The following is a 19,459-nucleotide window of genomic DNA, read 5'->3' as shown; positions in this document are numbered from 1 at the left end:
TTTGGATATATTCAACAAACAAATTACAACATGTTAACATGTTAAGGAAGTTTTGGCTGGATCTGTATACTAAGCTAAGCTAACCATCTGCTGGCTGTAGAGATATATTTAACTGAGAAACATTTGTATCGATCTTCTCATCTGACTCTTGGGGAGGAAAGCGAATAAGCGTATATCCCAAACTGACAATTGCAAGATCTTTTTTTCTATGAAGTGCAGTTTTGTTTATGAAGCAATCACCCTAAACAAAATCAGTCATCTTGATAAATAATAAACAAATAAATAAATGAAAACAGAATTAAGTGCTAGGTCATAATTTCATCATCATTTGGAAAAAGTTCTATTAAACTACTTTATTATCAAGATTATTGAAAATGTCATAAACATTCTGTAATAGTGTAAAGTTAGAGACAAAATCTGAAAGCATGTAAGGTCAGGGTTTGTCTACTTAATAAACCATGTTACATAAATTGACTAAAATAAATTGACTTGTTCTATTGCCTGAGTTGCCATTCTGGTTTACCTGGTAGTTGTCGGTGGCATCTCCTAGCAGGCCGCCAAAGGTAATGGCGTTGGTGATGCAGCCCAAGTAAATGAAGAGCACAGCAGAGATGGACTGTATGTGAAAACCTTCGTAGAAATCACTAGGCAACCATGGCAATTTCCGCTTTATGTCCAGGTACAGCCCCCCACAGAAGCTGTGATACATGCACATACAAAGTGGTTAGGATTGTTCACACATCTCAGCATGACACATATTACTTTCTCTAAAGCACAAGAGTATTTTAGCCTGGCATTTCTTAAGAGTGGATGGAATACTTGTAACAATCATTTACAGCGAGCCTAGCTTTTCTATGCAACTTTAAAAAAAAAAAAAGGACTCCTGCATTGTATTTTGAATGAAACACAACGAAATAGACATTGAAACCTACACTTTCAAGACTGATTTTTTTTATCTCAACAATTCAGCTTGTACTAATGTTCTGAAAAAGATCATGCATCAGATGAATAAAGATACACTTTAAATTGAATTTTATTGTACATTTCCTGTTGTAAAAGAAAACAGGAGGCGGGAAATTGGGTTCGTTGATCCTGTTGTTTTAGGCACAGCTGAAACTGGCAGTCCGAAACTGCCAAATTGACTGAAGATTAATCTTTGTATATTCAGTTAAAGTGCTCATTAGGGAGCATCTGCATATTTTGGGGAGTTGAATTTGTACCCAGATTATTTTCCCACTTTGCCATATTTGGACTAATTCATATTCAAATTTCCTCTCCATATGCCAGAGTCAGGTTAAGCTCGATCCAAACCTCTCAGCAGTTTGCCATGTGGCCTGGACAACCTACCGTCCAGTGAATGCCAGCTCCTCTCCGAGCTCATGTTGCACTGGCATCTCCTCATCCTCAGCCAGGCCTCCTCCTCCCCCAGCTGTACCGTTCATCTGTCCCAGTTCATTCAAGGAGAATACTGACTTCCTGCAGAAACGATACGGCACAGATGGAACCAAATATGGGGCGTCACAATTAATTTGTGTTTATTTGTGTTTACTCCATGTTGTTGTAAGGACTGTTTCAGAGGCTTTTCAACCCCACAAGCTTTGGCTGATGCTAGCAGACGACATGGAGGCATTATTCCACCCTGCATTAAGTTCTACTCTGCAGGTTTCATTCAGGAAACAATTTAGTTTGCTGTAAGTCTAAACCTTGGACAAAACAAGCATATTGCTCATTGGGACAGAGAAACTGAGAGATTAATGTGCATTATTGAGGTGAATGGTAAAACTCCAACCTTTTGTCAGCTGAGGGGACTTTCTTTGGCGGCTCAATGCGGATTTTGGGATCCCATTCTCCAGGTGGAAGCACAATTACTTCATCCAAAAACTCATCAATGCCTGCGATGAGGTCCTCCCGGTCTCTGGCCTTGTAGGCTACATCACTGAAGAGCTGGGAGGGGGAGAGATAAAGGGAGAGAATTTCACCATTTCACTTTGGCTTATATCACAGTGATTGTGATCAGTATGTAATGCTCTAAAACTAGGATCTGACAGTTTCCAATCCTCTCTAATGGTCTCTGGGGACTTGTTAAACATAAATTGTGGAAGCTATATCGACATTTTGACCCCAGTTGGATTACATTCAAAAACAACTGTCAGTCAGTACCTAATCATGCCCTGGAAACACTGTGAGTCAAGTGCTCAGGAGCATAACACAGAAAAAAAAATCAAAGATTCTAATTGGCAATGACTTGGGCACTGGTCCAGTTCTAGTTTTGTAACTGGTCACATCACGCTGCACAGACCTCATTAGGATTGTAATCCAAAAAACAGCACCAGCTAAATATCTGAGTGAAACACAGCAGGTGTCTGCAGCCTAGGGAATATTTTTTCCCAAGAGTGGTTTGTAGCACCTTCATTAATTTTCTCCCTCCCACACAAACAGTCTAACTTGATTTTGGTCTGCAGAACAATCACTGAATGTACTGGAGCCTTTGGCTCTAAACTGCCAAGTTTCTAGATTGACTCAAATCCAGCTAATAACTGCACATGGATTTTATAGGCTGCCTGCTCCTACTGTATGTTTGAGTAAACACTCAAACTTAAGATAAACCACTTAATTAGACAAATGTTTCACAGTTAAAGTCAGTGTTATAATCTTTGGCTTTCTGCTTCTTTGTCAGACAGCTTCTCTGTGGTCACATACAGATCAAATAAACACAAGAATAAACCCAGCAGGCATTTTGTCACTGAATAGAGGAGGAAACATTAGTATAGAGTCCTGCTAAAACAACAAACAAGAGTCTATAGCCACATTACCAGCTCTGTCAGGCTGTACTTGAGCTGAATGCTAATGTCAGATCACAATGACAAAGCTTACATACTTAAAGGGGCTATTTCAGTCACTGTTGCGTTCACAAGACGAGGTTATAATACGCCCTCTGAGCAGCGCTATGTCTTCAGGCTACTGTAAGTTGCTATCAGAAAATGACGAGCCAGGGCGGGGCTAGCAGGTCAGCATGCTAACTTCAGTTGAAGAAAAGACGTGATGGAGACAAGTTAACATTGGCGCTGGAGACAGCTCTTAGTGAGTAAAGGAATGAAATTGGATGCTCAACTTTTTCTTCTAGACTGGTCAGTATACAACTGTTAATGCTAACGCTCGCTATGTAGCAGTAGAAATATAGGTACTTTAAATTTAGCAAATATTATGTTTGTCATGTTCACCATTTTAGTTTAGCATGTTATCAAGCTAACATTTGCTAACTGGCACAAAGTCAAGCTAAGTCACATGGGAATTTTGCAGGTATTTTGTCATTTACTAAAGGAAAGGGAAAATAAAAATTGTCACCTTTAAAAGTCATCCATATATGTTACCTTACTGAGCGTAAACGAAACAAATATTTATGATGTTACTTAAAAACAGAATAAAAAAATCATTTAAAACTGCCCTTCAATGTCACATTATGAAGGTGTTCTGCTACCTGAGGAAGGAGTGTGGTTGGACCATATTTGGGAAGATTTAACTCCTATTAAGATGCCAGATTATAATGGAGGTCAACTTCAAATCACCAACCAGAGCTTGACTGTCAGCGTTTAACTGTGGCTGGTAAACATAGCATTGTTGTTCCTGAACCTAAACAAGTTCAGTTTAATAATAACAGCCTAACAGTATAACTTGTTAATAACAGCCTATCATTTCTTCACTACTTCATCTGCTATTAAAACTGCATATTTGGCTTAGTTAGGAATCAACACAACAGCTCAAACTGCATTCAGCAGCCAGAATAACACTCCCATGAGCAAACCATGGTGACTCAATATTGCAATAGAAACCCTGCTCCAACCTGATGCTTAACAATCAGCATCACTTCCAGACGTAATTAAAACACAATAGTGGGTATCCCAGTGGATCAGCAGGCTAAAGCCCACACCACACACCCTGCATATATTTCAGCTTCGACTGCAGCTCACAGCCCTTTCCAGGAAATGACACTTTCTTGTTCCACATGTTTACTGAGACATAGTGAGTGTCAGTGTGTGCTGTCTAACAAAGGAGGTGTATCATGTAAACATTTCATGAGAGATACTTACATCATCCACCATTAGGGTTGCTATAGCTCGGCCAATCTCATTATATGACTTGGCCTTTCCTTGAGGTCCCAGCAGAATAAACAGGAATCTGTACAGTGATGAGACAAATTTTAGGTATGTGCAGGGTTGGCAGGTGTCTGTGAAAAGGACTTTGTTAAGTGAGGGTCAACAAGCAACAGGTCATTTCACCTGGTGGGTACAGGGACCTCAGTCAGACCTCCTAGTGTCGTGGCTTGGGCCAGGCGGACAAAGGCCACAAAGGGTTTGTTGAGGAAATCCACTTCGCCCACCAAGACATTGGATGCCTCTGCATCTCTAGGGATCTTCTTCATGAATTTGTTCTTTAGCTATGGAAGGTGGAGCCACAAAGACAAACATGGTGAGACAACATCATATACCAGTTGGGTTTGCACCACATTGGTATATACATATCTTAGGTTTTTTTCCTATGGTCCTTTGCACCATTATTTTGTATCTTATATTTATTACTTTTCAGTCATCTGTGTTCTAATTTACATGTTTTTACAGCTGGAACAATGAGACAGAGAATTGTTTGCAAACTGTTTAGATAATCAATTCAGTAATTTTTTAAGCAGAAATGGCAACTATTCCCGAGTTACAGCTTCTTGAATGTGAGGACTTGCTGCTTTTCTGTGTTATATGTGATAGTAAAGTGAATACACTGCAGTAATAAAAACAACACAAATACTTGCTAATGCTCTTGGAAGTTATGTAAAGGGAATTTTTCACTATAGTCTATAGTTAATCAAGCAAATAATTGGGAAATTAACTGCTCATGAAAATAACTGTTAGCTGCAGCCCCACGTGTTTATTCATTCAGGTTTTTCTCCTGCAAATGATGTTGGTGACATAATTTGTTACCAACAGTCAGAATCTGGCAGATAAGTCTGGAGGGACATCAGTTAATTAGCAGACATATGCAATACAACAACCCAGTGTTGCTCCATGAACATTAAACCTCCAGAAACACCAAGTAGAGAGGCAACACAACTATAGCCAGACACAGCTGTGACAAAAAAGAGGCACAGCAAGCTAACCTGACCTGTCTGATTGAATGTAAAGGTGTGGCAGGAAATTGGACGGCAGCACAATAACACTCAATAATGGAGAGCCTTGCCAATAAACCATAGCCCGAATCTGTGGCTACATGTGAGGGGCAAGCACGCGGACTGGACAGTGAGATCCATGTTTTTTCTGGTGCCAGCTCAATACTCACACACACACACACACACACACACACACACACACACACACACACACACACACACACACACACACAGTAACAAACCGTCACTTGTCCGTTGTCACATGTGACCTACTGTAGTCCTGTAAATACAATTTGAAAATCCAGCCAACCACTCATAACTGGGGTACTTGGAACTGGACAACCAGTGCTTGTCCTCATAGTTGCACTAACAAATAAAGTTCATAGCCCACATCACACTAATTCCCATTCATTTATTTTTATACATTAGTCATTACACTGAATGACACTTAATGCTGACCTGTCTGTTTAAAAGCCCGGTAGCCTAATCCAAGTAACAACAGCATGCCCTTGCAACTGTTCAAGCATGTGTCACCGGGTTTAAGCCACATTACTGCATCAGACAAAATAATGAGGGAGTTATGTGTTTGCACGCTTCCTCCATCACTGGCTGTCACCTTCACTAGCAACTGCAATGAAAGATTGATGCAACTTAGGATCGAGCTAGCTCTCTCCTCTCCAGTGAAACATCAATTCAACACAACACAATGCCTTACTGACATATGAGATAGGTAATCTCACAAATAATGGAAAGCAACAAAGTGGAAAATGAGTAGAGATAGCTTCCATGCAGATAAATAGACATTTGCTATTAAAGAAGACAGGAAAATGAATTTGGCCATTACAAATATTCGGGTATATAGCACCAAAGCTGCACTAATGGAAAATATTTTATAAATTTATATGTATTTTAAACTTATTCAATATCAGTATCTAATGTTTATATATTTTAATGTGCTCTTGATGCAAAGAAGATTAAAACAAAGCTGAGCTGTAAAGTCACAATAATGACTCACCTGGTCTGTGCTGGGAGTATCTGCAATATCGTTCATGCTCCTACTCTGAGCGTGACCTGGATGGAAAAACCAGCAACAGTAACATTTATAACCCCTTAATTACATGTTACATGCTTTTAGCTCGTATAAGCTCTGACAGTGTTATCAAGAGCATACACTCAGTAGCCACTTTATTAGGTACATCTGTATAGTCTGCTTTTATGATGCCAAAAATGTTCAGGTTTTTTGACAGTGAGCTGTTAAAATAAATTACATGTTTAGCATTGCACAACTTAGCAGGGAGGGAAATCAAATCAAAAAAGCAATAAGACTGAAATTGATCCTTGTTGCACAAATCTACAGCAGGATTTTAGGGTTTAAGATAATGAAGCAATTCAAAGAAGATAGTTTTATCACACTAATTGGAGATTGATATCTTGTCTTGCTGAATGCCTATCCACTGAATCATGATTTGTTACTTCTAATATGTTAATTCACCCAAAAAGGCAGTGACACTATTTGAGTTTCAGCAGCCATAACTCTCACAAGCTGAGGTCAATTAAAAAAACATCTGGTGTGATTCGAGTGCAGATGGTGAAGGCATTCCTCATTCTATGGGTAGATGACTCACTTTAACAAATCAATCTGGTTGATACAGGACTTTGAGTAAAAAGTAAGAAGATGCCTGTAAACGTCATCCACCTCAGATTTTTATCTCTCTTAGGGTTTTTATATTAAACATCTAATCAAAGAAATATTAAACTGTGATCTGGGAGTCACTGTGTAATCTCTGTGAAAGCTGCTGGGTGTCAGTTTGAGCTCTGGGATGATTTAAATGGTGTTTCAGAGATTTTTCCACCCAACAAGACTCATGAAAATAGTCAGAAATTTTGAAATGGTTTATATTTTCTGTTAAAAAATCAGTCTCTGCCTTCAAAAAACAAAACCAATCATGGTTTTCATGAATCAAAACCTAGTCGTACCTTGTACCCTGAAAAAAACAAAGACACAGAGACAGAGACGCATATGAGGTGAAACAACCCTTTGGCAGTCACTCACGCAGGCGGCCATAGTTGGCAGACTGCTGTTTCATTCTGAGGTCTTCTGTGGATCGGTTAAAGTTGGCTATTGGCCCCGGAACTGGCCCTGGACCTGGTCCACCTCGGGACCCTACATTACGATCTGGCAAGGGAAGGGAAGCAGAGAAAGACACAAACAGCAACAGTGTTTAGAGGTGATACTTTATCATTTATCTATGAGATGAGATGAGATGAGATGAGGAAATGCCACAGCGGTAATAAACTCATCAAACATTAATACACTCCCTGTGGAGGATATGAGCCTTGTTGACTGCAGGAGTGGATTCATTAATTTACCAAGTGAGTCAAATATACAGATAATGAACAATCATATGAGGGATCAGAATGGACCAATCATTGATAAAGAAAAAAAATTGCTATGTGTCAGGGACACACAATTCAGGCCGTCCAACATTGTAGGTAGTCTTATTAAACATGAAAATAAGATATGACAAAGTGTCTGCCATTCACCACTACAACCTCCTCAAATTTTGTGGAATGAAAATGTGGAAAAGAAAGAAAATGCAGCAGTGTCTGATAACTGAGCTGATTATAATTTTTTAAAGTGCTCAGTAAACTATCAAACTCAAAGGAATAATTGTCCCATTGTGTAGTTTTGGGATAAATCTAGATGACAAATTGCAATAGCTACAGGTAAAGACACTCACTGGTCGAGGAGCTGGACTTGCCAATATCGGCAAGTGAGCGGTGGATTGGCTTCTTGGTCTGGTGTCGATGTTTCCTCAGCAGGACAAAACTGATCTTCTCTCTCAGATCAGGGGATATCATGCCCTCCTCTATCTGTCTCTCAATGATGTCATCTGGAGAAAAACACATCTGTATGTTACATGAAGAAATATGACATTCAGATCTAGTGTTTCCAAAACTATAATACTGTAGTTTGTTGCTATATATTATATTATGGTCTATTTAATGTATAAAGATATATAAAGTCCAAATCCTTTATAGTAGTACACTTCAGAAAAGAGTATCGAATGGGAAATGCCCTTTAACAATACACATTGTGCACACACATATAATCTATGAGTAAATCTATGTACATATATATATATATATATATATACTGTATACGTGGCCAGCACAGCCACACACACACACACACACACACACACACAAACACACACACACATATATACATACATATATGCAGATGTACACAATGTGTATTGTTAAAGGGCCTTTGCTATTCAATATAGTTAGAATAAAGTCAGTTAAAGTCAAAACAGTGTATAGTAGTACACTTCTGAAAACTGTATCAAATGGCAAATGCCCTTTAACAATACACATTGTGCACACATATATATATATATATATATATATATATACCCACCATTCATTAATACTGTCATACTACAATTAAAATGTGTAGCTTGTGGGTTTAAGTAGCACTGAAGCACAGTTTGATGTTCAGTGTAAAGGATGGCTGTGCTAGCTAATTTCCCTCCTGAGAATGGAGAATCTAGATCCCCAGGCTCCATAAGAGCAATGTTTGTGCATCTCATAACAATGAATTCAGATAGTCCTCTGTGTATTATCATCATCATGATTTACTGGAGAACTTCATGCAACAAAGATGTATTTTCTAAGAACAGTTAATAATCAAGGATTCTAGCTGGTCATTTTTACTTAAAAATAACCGCTCAATTAAAAGGACAGCCAGACACCAAATCTGATTTTACTATAATAAGGCTACGTTCACTCTTCAAGCCTTATTGCTCAATCTGGATTAAGGCTTTTTATGTTTGGCAGTTCACATTATTTTTTAAATGTGGCCATTATCAGATTCCAGTGTGAACTGGACACTGTCATGAGCTGATCCACATGTGCAACAGAACAATAACAAAGATGCCACACGCAGCATGCTGTTGTACAGAAGTAAACATGGAGGCCAGCAAATTCATGAGCATATGATAACAAGGATGAGGAGAAAGAGGGTCAGGAGTAGTGGGATGATGATGTGAATGTCTTCAGTGAAACGGAATTCATCTAAAATTTCAGGATGTCAAGGGCTACCTTTAACTACAGTGACTCCTGCCAGCACTGAACTGTGACAAATGTTGATCTAGAGTGACATAAAAGTAAAAATCAGACCTGTATCTGATTTAGGACCACATATGGAAGTGGGAAAAATCAGAACTGAAGAGATTACATTCCATTCGCTTTGTGCCACTCACACTGTTATGGGAAAAACAGATCACATATGAGCTGTTTGCTGTGGTCACAGACACAGCTGTTTGTATACTTTATGTATACATTACTCCAAATAATGCACCTACACTTACATAGACTACAACATTTTAAACGCAAGTCTTCTAAGGATATTAATCTTTAAAAATTCTAAATGTGTCTGGCAAGAGTTATCAATTTTAAAGCTATTTTAGGTTATTTTCTTTTTTTTCTTAAAAATTATCCAGCACCTAAGCTAATACAATTGATTAATGTGAATAAACATTTTACACTACTGAGCCAAATTAAACCTATTTTCCAGAGTCTAGCTATATAGGTCTAAAATTACCGCATCAATCACTTGACCACAGAATGGAAAATTGAAGTATATGCTATTAAAACAACATGGAGGTAGCTATATGCATGCATATAAAACTTTAACGTGCTATATGGAGCTTCAAAAAATGACCAGCAGCTCTTTAATTTTGCAGCAAACTGGGAAACACTGTAACTGTCATCACTGATTCTTGTTCTATTGATTGCCTAATTGATTTATTGACCACTCCATACAAATGCATCTGTGGCTTCCGTTTTTACATGGCATGAGTAGTATGAGGAGAATGCTGAAAGCATGAGTTGGCACACTCTTTGCAAATGTCACAGTGTTTTAACAGCAGGGAAAGTTAAAAGAGGTTGTTATGGTGTAAGGATACCCATAAAGTAGTGAAAATTTCACATTTGTAGTAGTAGCAGTAGCTAAACACTGCCTTCCTGAAAATAGCTCAATTGGTTAGGAAACTATCTACAGTAACTTGTGGGCAAGAGAACCATGATTAATGTTCACACTAGCTACTACTGTATTTCATTCACTAGATTCAACTACCAGCATATACTATGAAGGTGTTGTTATTTGGTCACTAGTTTATGGGGGTAGGTGTGCCATAAAAAAAGAATAAATCTGTAAAACAATCAGAAAATACATGTGGAAATATAGAGAGGAATAAAAGAATAAATATATACATATATATAATGTAATTCAACAATTTTTATATGTTAATTTTTCCTTATTGCTTTTGCTTTTCCCAATTGCTTTTGCTATTACTTGAAAGGATAAACTGACAATCAACTGTCTTTGGGCAGGCCTTCCTGCAGACATGAATCCTGCTTTGACAGAATCTTTGTAGCACAGACAAGAGGAAACAGACACGACACGAAACATCATGATGAAGCTGATTAAGAGTTAAGGAAAGGTGTCTAACAAGTTTTTTTAACTTAAGGCATCCTGACTGTCAGCAGTTTCCATCAACAACTTTGAAGTAGAAGACCAGATAATGGCCAGCACACACAGAGAAAGCACATCCTTTACTTCTCCTCTGTGCATCATGTCTTCTCTTGCTGTCCGTGCTAAAAAGTTTCCACCAAAATACATAAATGACACTATATGAAGCTAAGTAAATAAAACAACTTTAAAAATGAAAAAAAACATAGTAACATATCAAAACAAACATTTTTAAATATGAATAAATTAACAAACAAATAAATATATATATATACAGAAGTAAATGAACAAAGTAATGTTCAAATATACAATTTTTTTTCTTTTTTATGGCACTCCTATCACTCTATATACAGTATGTGTATCTCACAACTAGCTACACTGCCACTCAGCCTTGCTACTAATAACCCTTCTTTTTAGATGAATAAAACTGTTGACAAGATACTTAGAACTGAAAACAAGGTCGCGTTTTAGTCATTGTAATATGAATTGCCAGCTGGGCTAATTGTGCATGTGTAATTGCTGCACAATGTGTAAGCAACCCTGAAAGCCAGAAAACTTATTTGGCTTTTCTGCCAGGCCGACAATTTCCATGTTAATGTGCGGGCGCCATCTTTGAGTCTGGTTCCAGTTCCAGTTCCTATAATACATCATAGCTAGCTACAAATTACTAGCTAGCATACGTTTAAAGCTAACACTATGTATCCACAAAAATACAGGGCCAAAAGGATATGCCTCTATGACTGAATATAAAACATTAACAGTGACTACTGAAGTCTTACACACAATAAGAAATTAATTTATCAGGAAAGAAGTCCTGATAATCTCACCGACTATTTGAGGCAGTGAGTATCCTTCCAGGTCCAGGAGCACTGTTCCTGTCTGTAGACATGTCCTGAGCTCAAAAAGACTGTGCAGGGACAGCGTGGACACATGGGGTTTACTCCACCTCTCCCCTCCTTCCTCCACCTTCTCTTCGAACTTCACCCACCTGAAGGCGACAAAGAACACAGAGCGAAAGAAAAGGTGAGGAATACAACTGTCGAGCTCCTATTCATGACACTGTATGAATGTGAAGCAGTGCGTTTGTGTTAAGTATAGGGCAGACCGACCTGAGTTCACTCACAGAGGAATACTGTGCTGCTCCGTGGCCTTAAATAATCACTGTTATGACTTTTATGACAACTGGGACCTACATTTGCTTGAGTCAGACTAAATTTTACGCACATTTTACAAGTTGCATCCAAATTCCTTCGTCGCCGTTGTAGACTGCGAGGGCCGAACCGAAATTAGACGTTTTGGCCAAATTACCATTGCCTGGCAAAGTGCGGCTCCTGTCGCCTAGCAACTTTGACTAAACGTAACCTTTTTCAAAGAAACTTGATGTTTTAAGGCCGTTGGTTTTAACAGTTGTAACATTAGTTGTTGACTGTGCAACATCTGATTGCACACACCTGGTCTTTACTGGTCTTGGTCTGTACTTCCTTTAATCTCAAAAACATCATGGCAGTTCCTCTTGAAACATCAAATTTTCTCTTAACTGACCCACAAAATCAGATTCTGAAGTTTTGGGTTAGATATTATCCATGGAGTTGCAAAAACATGCTTTATTTTCTATCAGTAAAATAACTAGTAGTAGACATTTTGACTTGTCAAAAGCAGGAAGAATACAGGTGGAACCAATAATATTAATCATGGCTCTGTTGTATTTAATTGCATCAGCAATCAGTGTCACTGACTGATACAATACTGTGACTACACTGAATACAGCCATTGTTAATGTTATACACCTGTGTATGACAATGATCTGTGCCTAGTTTAAATACTTTTGTACTAGGATACTTTAGTTATACTGATATTCAACTTGGCTAAATCATTTGTCAATTGGATATATCCCTGATTTCAACCTTAAAGCAAAAGCAAAAAGGCATAACACCAGAGCAGTCTTATTTTAGAGTGGTAGAAAAGTGACTTTGTGTGTGTGTGTGTGTGTGTGTGTGTGTGTGTGTGTGTGTGTGTGTGTGTGTGTGTGTGTGTGTGTGTCTGTTTACTCATTTACCTGGCAGACTCCTTCCACTCCAGCTCATCTCCTTCTCTCTGTAGAGTGTCCATCTCAGTGAAGAGCGTCGGCGTGGGCATGTCATCATCTTCACTCAGGATGTAACGTAGCCGCTCTGCAGCCGGAGACACTTGATGGAATGAAGGAATGTTTTTGAGATTTTTACCATTTGTAATATCATGTAATAGAGTTTTAACAAGCTTCAAGTCCTGAGGATTATAAAAGATGCCTAAAGCATAATGTTAAAAGGAAAAAGCTGTAATTGCTTGGCTCTTATCTGTTTGTTGCAGTTGCCATTTGGCTTAACTTTTGTGTTTATGACCAGCGTCTCAGAGCTTTAGCCTACAGCATCAGCAGAATGTCCCTTTTGCGATACTGAGAGGTCAAATCAAACTGACCTTTCACATAAACTTATACACTACTCATATCAAGTTTTAGAGCACCCCCATTTTTATGTCAATATACCTATAAATTAAAGCATTGAATAAAACAATCTAAAATGTATGAATCTTTTTGTTGAACAAAATTAAATGTAAAGTTTTGATTCATTCCACAGCCAAATATATATATATATATATATATATATATAATGGAAATTATATTTTTATATATTTTGATTGAGTGTTGCAGAAGTTCCCACAACAAATGTGTTCAACCGGCAGTTTGCTTGGTTTGTCCAATTCATCCCAAAACCAGCTCCAATGGGTTTAAGTCTGCAGTCTGTGCTGCTCTTCCATCATGTGACGCCAGTGTCTGCTTCTTTTCCTCTAATGTTTTTTCTCATTATCTTGCTTTAGGATGAACCAGTCTGTCTTCCTTTGTGCCTTTTTCTCATCATTCTGACAACAATAGTCAACAGTACTACTTTGTGCAGTATGGCATTGTACTAATATTACATCAGAGGGTGTAGTAACACAGTTTGTTCCAACACTGCCTTTGCACAGACACAGGGTTTGTCATCAACAAAAGTTGTGGCACCTGTAGGAATTTCTTGCATTAACTTCCAGGGCTTCATTTACTTCCATTGCTGCAAGAAAGCTGTAAATTATTAAGCTGTAATTTTTTTTTTTTTTTTATATGAAATTTACTGTTGTATGTTTTAATTTTTGGTGACCTAAATTATTCATTTATTTATTTATACCTCAGGCAGTTTATCACTTACCTTTGTATCATTTGAGGTTATTCAATGGATTTAAAAATGAAAATGAAAATTTAAAAAACCTGGTGAAATTGGGGTGTTTTAAATCTTTTTACTGGTATTATACATAGCATCACTTAAGAATGTAGAGAGTGATCTCCAATATGAGTCTGTACACATGAAACTATAAATCTTTTCACTTACATCTTGTCTACAACCAGCTGTAGACTGTTGCATATCATCCCACGATATACCAGCAGTAATGCCTCCAGCACTGAAACCTACATCCAGATCATACATCACTACCTGATTATAGGTATTCAATCATGAGCCTGCTGTACTAACAGTACATTTTCACTGATCTATTATTTGTATGGAGGTTAAATTGTACCCCATGTTCATTAATGCTGTAGGGTAATCACATATCAGCTGACCACTGTGTCGGTAACATGGACTGAGCTGTGTTGTAATAACTGCACATGGGGTCTTTTAATGACACCAGAGGTCAATGATATTGACAGCTACTAACTGGGAATTCCACTTATATGTTGTCTTTTCAGATTGGGGAAGCAGTGATTGAATCAATAATACAAAATCTGGAAAAAAGTTTACCAACAAATTACAATATTCATGACTATATCTTTCAGCGAGGTAGATTTTGCTGCTCCTTCTACCACAGTGAGAACTCATTAGCTGCTTTAGCTGCTAACATACAGTTAATACGCCTTTAATGTCCCAAGAGAGGTGTGTTTTCACAGATGATACACAAACATACAGCTGAACAACATACAGACACCCAGCTTTCTTGTCCCTGCCCACACACCCATATATACAAACACAGATGGTCTGGATCTGTATAACAGTGTCAACGGTGCAGTTTAAGGCTGCTGTGACAGAAGGGACCAAACTTCTGCCAAACCAAACTCTTGTCCATTTTACAGTCCTGGATGTGTGACCACAGGCAGCAGTAATGTGTGGACCAGGGGGTGATCAGTGCATGCTACTGCTATTTTGCTATTCTAAGGGCAAGGCATATGATGGCTCTGTTATTCATGTCTGAAAGGTTGAGGGTAGGGAGGCAGATGGTTTTGAAAGGGGTACGTGTAATCCTGGTAAGTTTGCTTTTGTTTGATATGGTTAACAATGTGAAGAAACGGGGGGGGGGGGTAGTGCAACAAAATGGGTTGAATTCAGCTTTTGTAAAGTCACAACAGCAGGTGATGGAAAACAGAGTCTTTGCTGCTAAACAGACAAGTGCCAAAACAACATCATTCTTACAATCAAAATGAGGATAATCAGAATCTCTTTTACTCCCTTTGCTCTCTAAGTTGTTTACTTTCCCCTCACTGGGAACCATTCTCTCCCACTGTTGTCCTGTACATCTTTATTGTCCCTGCTATAATCCTCCTACTGATAATGATGCCATATGCATTATTGATACGTGTACTGAGGCACACGCACTCCAAAAGACTGTTTGTATGTGTGTGTGCATACAGCCTAGAAAGAGTAAACACCTCTTGCCACTGATTGCACCACAACTATCCTAATCACAGTCTTTGAACATGAAAGCAGCAGTTTCCTGCTAGGTTTCTCATTACTCAAATCTGGAACTAAAGCTACACCCGCTCAGGCCCCCTGCTTCTCGCTGTTAAATCTGCTGGAAGGAAGCAAAATCAAATCAAAAACATGAGCTAGAGAAGTGTGACTGAATTATGATACATGACACAGCCTGGTTCATATCTGTGCCAATCCTTTGGAAAGCTTTTTTTTTTCTTAAATATAGTTGAAGAAAAAGCCACCCTGCTATTTCTAAGAGTGCAGCCTCACTTCCATGTAGTCACAGCTCACTAATTAAAACGAGAGGCAGAAGATGTATTAGAAGCTATTCATAGTTTTCTCTTAATACAGGAGTGCAGTGACGCAGGCCAAGAGGAAAGCGTTTTTTTTAAATGACAAAAAACATCCTTTATCATATCCATCATTATTTTTATTTTTTTTAACACTAGCAATGAGTCATTTTTTACACTCTACAATCACAAAATCGTGTATGACAGAACACACATCTGAAGACTATACTGTCAGCACATTCATCTCATTAAAGAAGCAATGTTTAGCCTGTCATAGACTTTAGATCTTTGATCAGCGTTAACAGTTTAGCATTTCATTTCTTCCAGAAATCAGTTAAAGCAGAGGCTGAGATATCCTGAATTAGTTCCTGGTATGGCACAAGCTCCAAAAACACTGGACCCTACTTTTCCCCTAATGCAACCTAATTTTCATTAGACTTTCACTGCCTACTAAACAGCTATCTCTTCGAACCTCACATGCTGCCTCAGGTTTTATATTAAAAAGGATAATAAAGCTTAAAGCCCAAGCTAAAATGGCCCTGATGACATCATCAAGGTTATTTTCTCAGATTTTATAAAGCTTCACAAAAGACATGATACAGGATGAATAGCACTAACTGTAACAAGTGAAGTACCTTTGACATGCAAAATTCTCTCAGTAGCCGTGTAGAGGTTGGGGATTGACAACAGCCAATCAAAACTTAACACAGACTTCCAGAAACAGGAAGTAACACAGGTGTAAACTGATGAGACCTTGTGAGACCACTGTGAGCTGTATCAAATGTCCCACATCACTTCATGTCTTTTTGTGAATCCCTGGCCATTGACTTACTTGTGCGGTTAATGTCTTGGAGACTCTGCTCGTTTGAATCCATGAGTCCCTCCTCGATGTCTATGTCTTGGTACTGGTCGTGTTGATGGTGTCTTCGGTGGCTGTAGCGTCTCTCCCTGTCCATGTCAGGGACGTCACGACTAGAGCGCCTTCGCCTGCGCTTGCGTCGATATCCTCGAGGCACTGGAACGCCAATGTAGATGGACTGATGGTCTGGGGACAAATATGAGTGGTTACATAAACATGTGCTGCAGGATGGTTGCAATCATTTAAATGCAAAACCGAAGGACGAATATAGAGGCTTTCAAGAAGAATACAATGAGAATTTGCAAATAAAAAAAATATTTTCCAAGTGACTTAAATGAAAGTTTTATGAAAGGCCCCAAAATAGTTGAGTGGCAGCCAGTAACAGTGGCAGATTGTGTAATGAAATATTTCATTAATCTCTCACACTCTCACAGTGTTTCCATGAATGTTAACAAACTCTGAATGAAACATGTTTCATAGCTCATGTCTGCTTATTAACAACAGCAGCAGCATTCTCTGTTGGCACAGTCAGTCGCAAACAAAAAGAAAATCAGGTCTACTGAGAATCACTCAGTCCTAAGCTTTCTCCTGATTTTGTTTGGCTTTATAATCCCTGTTTTGCAACAAAAACTTGGATGATTTGAGTCTCATCGTGTGCTGGCAATTAATGTGTCGCTGTAAAACTAATTGCGCACAAAACTCCACGTGGAATAACTAAACAAGAGGGAAATCCAAACCAATATTGGTTGTTTGGAAAAAGAGCGGTACCTGCTAACCTCCTGCTCAGTGTGAAGGCAGTACACACACACACACACACACACACACACACACATACACACAAGTGATCTCATGTCAATCTTCAATCCTCATTTTCAGCCCATTAACAACATCCACACCCCACACAAACTCTCAGAACAAATTAAAAACAAAGGGACAATTTAGAAAGTAGTAAGTTAGTGTGACGAGTCAATTGCCTCATGATAATATTAAGAGACAAGGTGGGTGTAACGATTTCATTTCCTGTTTATTATTAGCAGTGGGACAGTCTATAATAGATGTAGCGTAGATATGAATCACACGTATGTGCACACACACACTCACCCTCCTCCTCCTCATAGCGAAGATGAGAGACGCCCATCCCTCGGTCTCCATGGTCCATCCTGGTAAAGAAGTAGAGAGGTTATTTGTATGTTTTATAATATGTAATATGCAAGTGCGTGTATGTATCCATGCACCTGTGTAACACCTGTGTGTCCTTTTTTATTTAATTGTGCGTGTATATTAGTGTTGCAGCTTCACCACACATTTGCACGTGTGTATTGGTGATACTGGTAATGTATGTATCATTGCATTATTACTGGAGTACGAGCCTGCAGCAGCAGCAGCTCCTGTTCACTGACCTGCATGTTGGGTTACAGTGCAGATCAATGGGAAAATAATTAAAAGCGAGGCCAAGTCAATGGAAATGTGCATGATTAAAACAAATGTGAGGGTAACTTATCGCACGTGACAACAATTCACACATTGATCACCACCAGCAAAGGTTAAGGCCACCACGTTCCTACTGAAGAGGTGTTAGAGGGATTATACACTCACCGGCCACTTTATTAGGTACACTTGTTCAACTGCTCGTTTACGCAAATATCTAATATGCCAATCACATGGCAGCAACTCAATATATTTAGGCATGTAGACATGGTCAAGACGATCTGCTGAAGTTCAAACCGAGCATTAGAACGGGGAAGAAAGCTGATTGAAGAGACTTTGAACGTGGCATGGTTGTTGGTGCCAGACGGGCTGGGCTGAGTATTTCAGAAACTGCTGATCTACTGAGATTTTCACACAAAGCCATCTCTAGGGTTTACAGAGAATGGTACAGAAGAGCATCTCTGAACGCACAACATGTCCAACCTTGAAGCAGATGAGCTACAGCAGCAGAAGACCACACTGGGTGCCACTCCTGTCAGCTAAGAACGGGAAACTGAGGCTACAATTCGCACGGGCTCATCAAAATTGGACAAAGGAAGATTGGAACATTCGGATGGCCGGGTCAGAATTTGACGTAAACAACATGAAAGCATGGATCCATCCTGCCTTGTGGTTCAGGCTGGTGTTGGTGGTGTAATGGTGTGGGATATTTTCTTGGCACACTTTGGGCCCCTTAGTACCAACAGAGCATCGTTTAAACACCACAGCCGACCTGAGTATTGTTGCTGACCATGTTCATCCGTTTATGACCACAGTGTACCCATCTTCTGATGGCTACTTCCAGCAGGATAACGCGCCATGTCACAAAGCTCAAATCATCTCAAACTGGTTTCTTAAACATGACAATGAGCTCACTGTACTCAAATGGCCTCCACCGTCACCAGGTCTCAATCCAATAGAGCACCTTTGGGATGTGGTGGAACAAGAGATTCTCATCATGGATGTGCAGCCGACAAATCTGCAGCAACTGTGTGATGCTATCATGTCAATATGGACCAAAACCTCTGAGGAATGTTTCTAGCACCTTGTTGAATCTATGCCACGAAGAATTAAGGCAGCTCTCAAGGCAAAAGGGGGTCCAACCAGGTACTAGCAAGGTGTACCTAATAAAGTGGTTGGTGAGTGTATATATTCATAGTATACAATACTGTAGTTGTAGGGTAGCGGCAGTTTGAAACTTGAATACACCTATATGTCTGCTAGAGGTTAACACTGCTCAACATTTTACTAGACAGGCAGTATGATGAACCAGGCCTGTGACACGTGAGAACTGACAAATTTATTATGTCAATGACTAAACTCACTGCAACATGAAAACAGTGTGATACAAGTGCAAAAATGTGTTTCAGAAGTGAACAAATTGGCAAATAAAAAAAA

The 19,459-nt window shown here is 39.0% G+C and overlaps 1 protein-coding gene across 1 annotated transcript in view; it reads right to left on the bottom strand.

Annotated features, from left to right (window-relative positions):
* The window catches only part of slc4a5 (solute carrier family 4 member 5), a 28,366-nt gene extending 11,660 nt beyond the window's left edge, over positions 1–16,706 (bottom strand). The window contains exons 1-11 of the mRNA XM_022751280.1: positions 16,568–16,706; positions 12,751–12,880; positions 11,522–11,682; positions 7,891–8,049; positions 7,209–7,301; positions 6,171–6,226; positions 4,278–4,435; positions 4,089–4,176; positions 1,790–1,944; positions 1,348–1,476; positions 524–698 (exon numbers count right to left, since the gene is read on the bottom strand). Of these exons, the coding sequence (XP_022607001.1) occupies positions 524–698; positions 1,348–1,476; positions 1,790–1,944; positions 4,089–4,176; positions 4,278–4,435; positions 6,171–6,226; positions 7,209–7,301; positions 7,891–8,049; positions 11,522–11,682; positions 12,751–12,880; positions 16,568–16,691 (1,428 nt within the window). The 5' untranslated portion in view covers positions 16,692–16,706. The remainder of the gene's footprint in view (positions 1–523; positions 699–1,347; positions 1,477–1,789; positions 1,945–4,088; positions 4,177–4,277; positions 4,436–6,170; positions 6,227–7,208; positions 7,302–7,890; positions 8,050–11,521; positions 11,683–12,750; positions 12,881–16,567) is intronic.
* Positions 16,707–19,459: the final 2,753 nt, after the last annotated feature.

The sequence above is a fragment of the Seriola dumerili genome, unplaced genomic scaffold (assembly GCF_002260705.1).
Source record: "Seriola dumerili isolate Sdu_G_001 unplaced genomic scaffold, Sdu_1.0 BDQW01000017.1, whole genome shotgun sequence".
NCBI classification, from domain to species: domain Eukaryota; kingdom Metazoa; phylum Chordata; class Actinopteri; order Carangiformes; family Carangidae; genus Seriola; species Seriola dumerili.
Note: the sequence above shows the minus strand (reverse complement) of the source record. Positions and strands in the feature narration are given on the sequence as shown.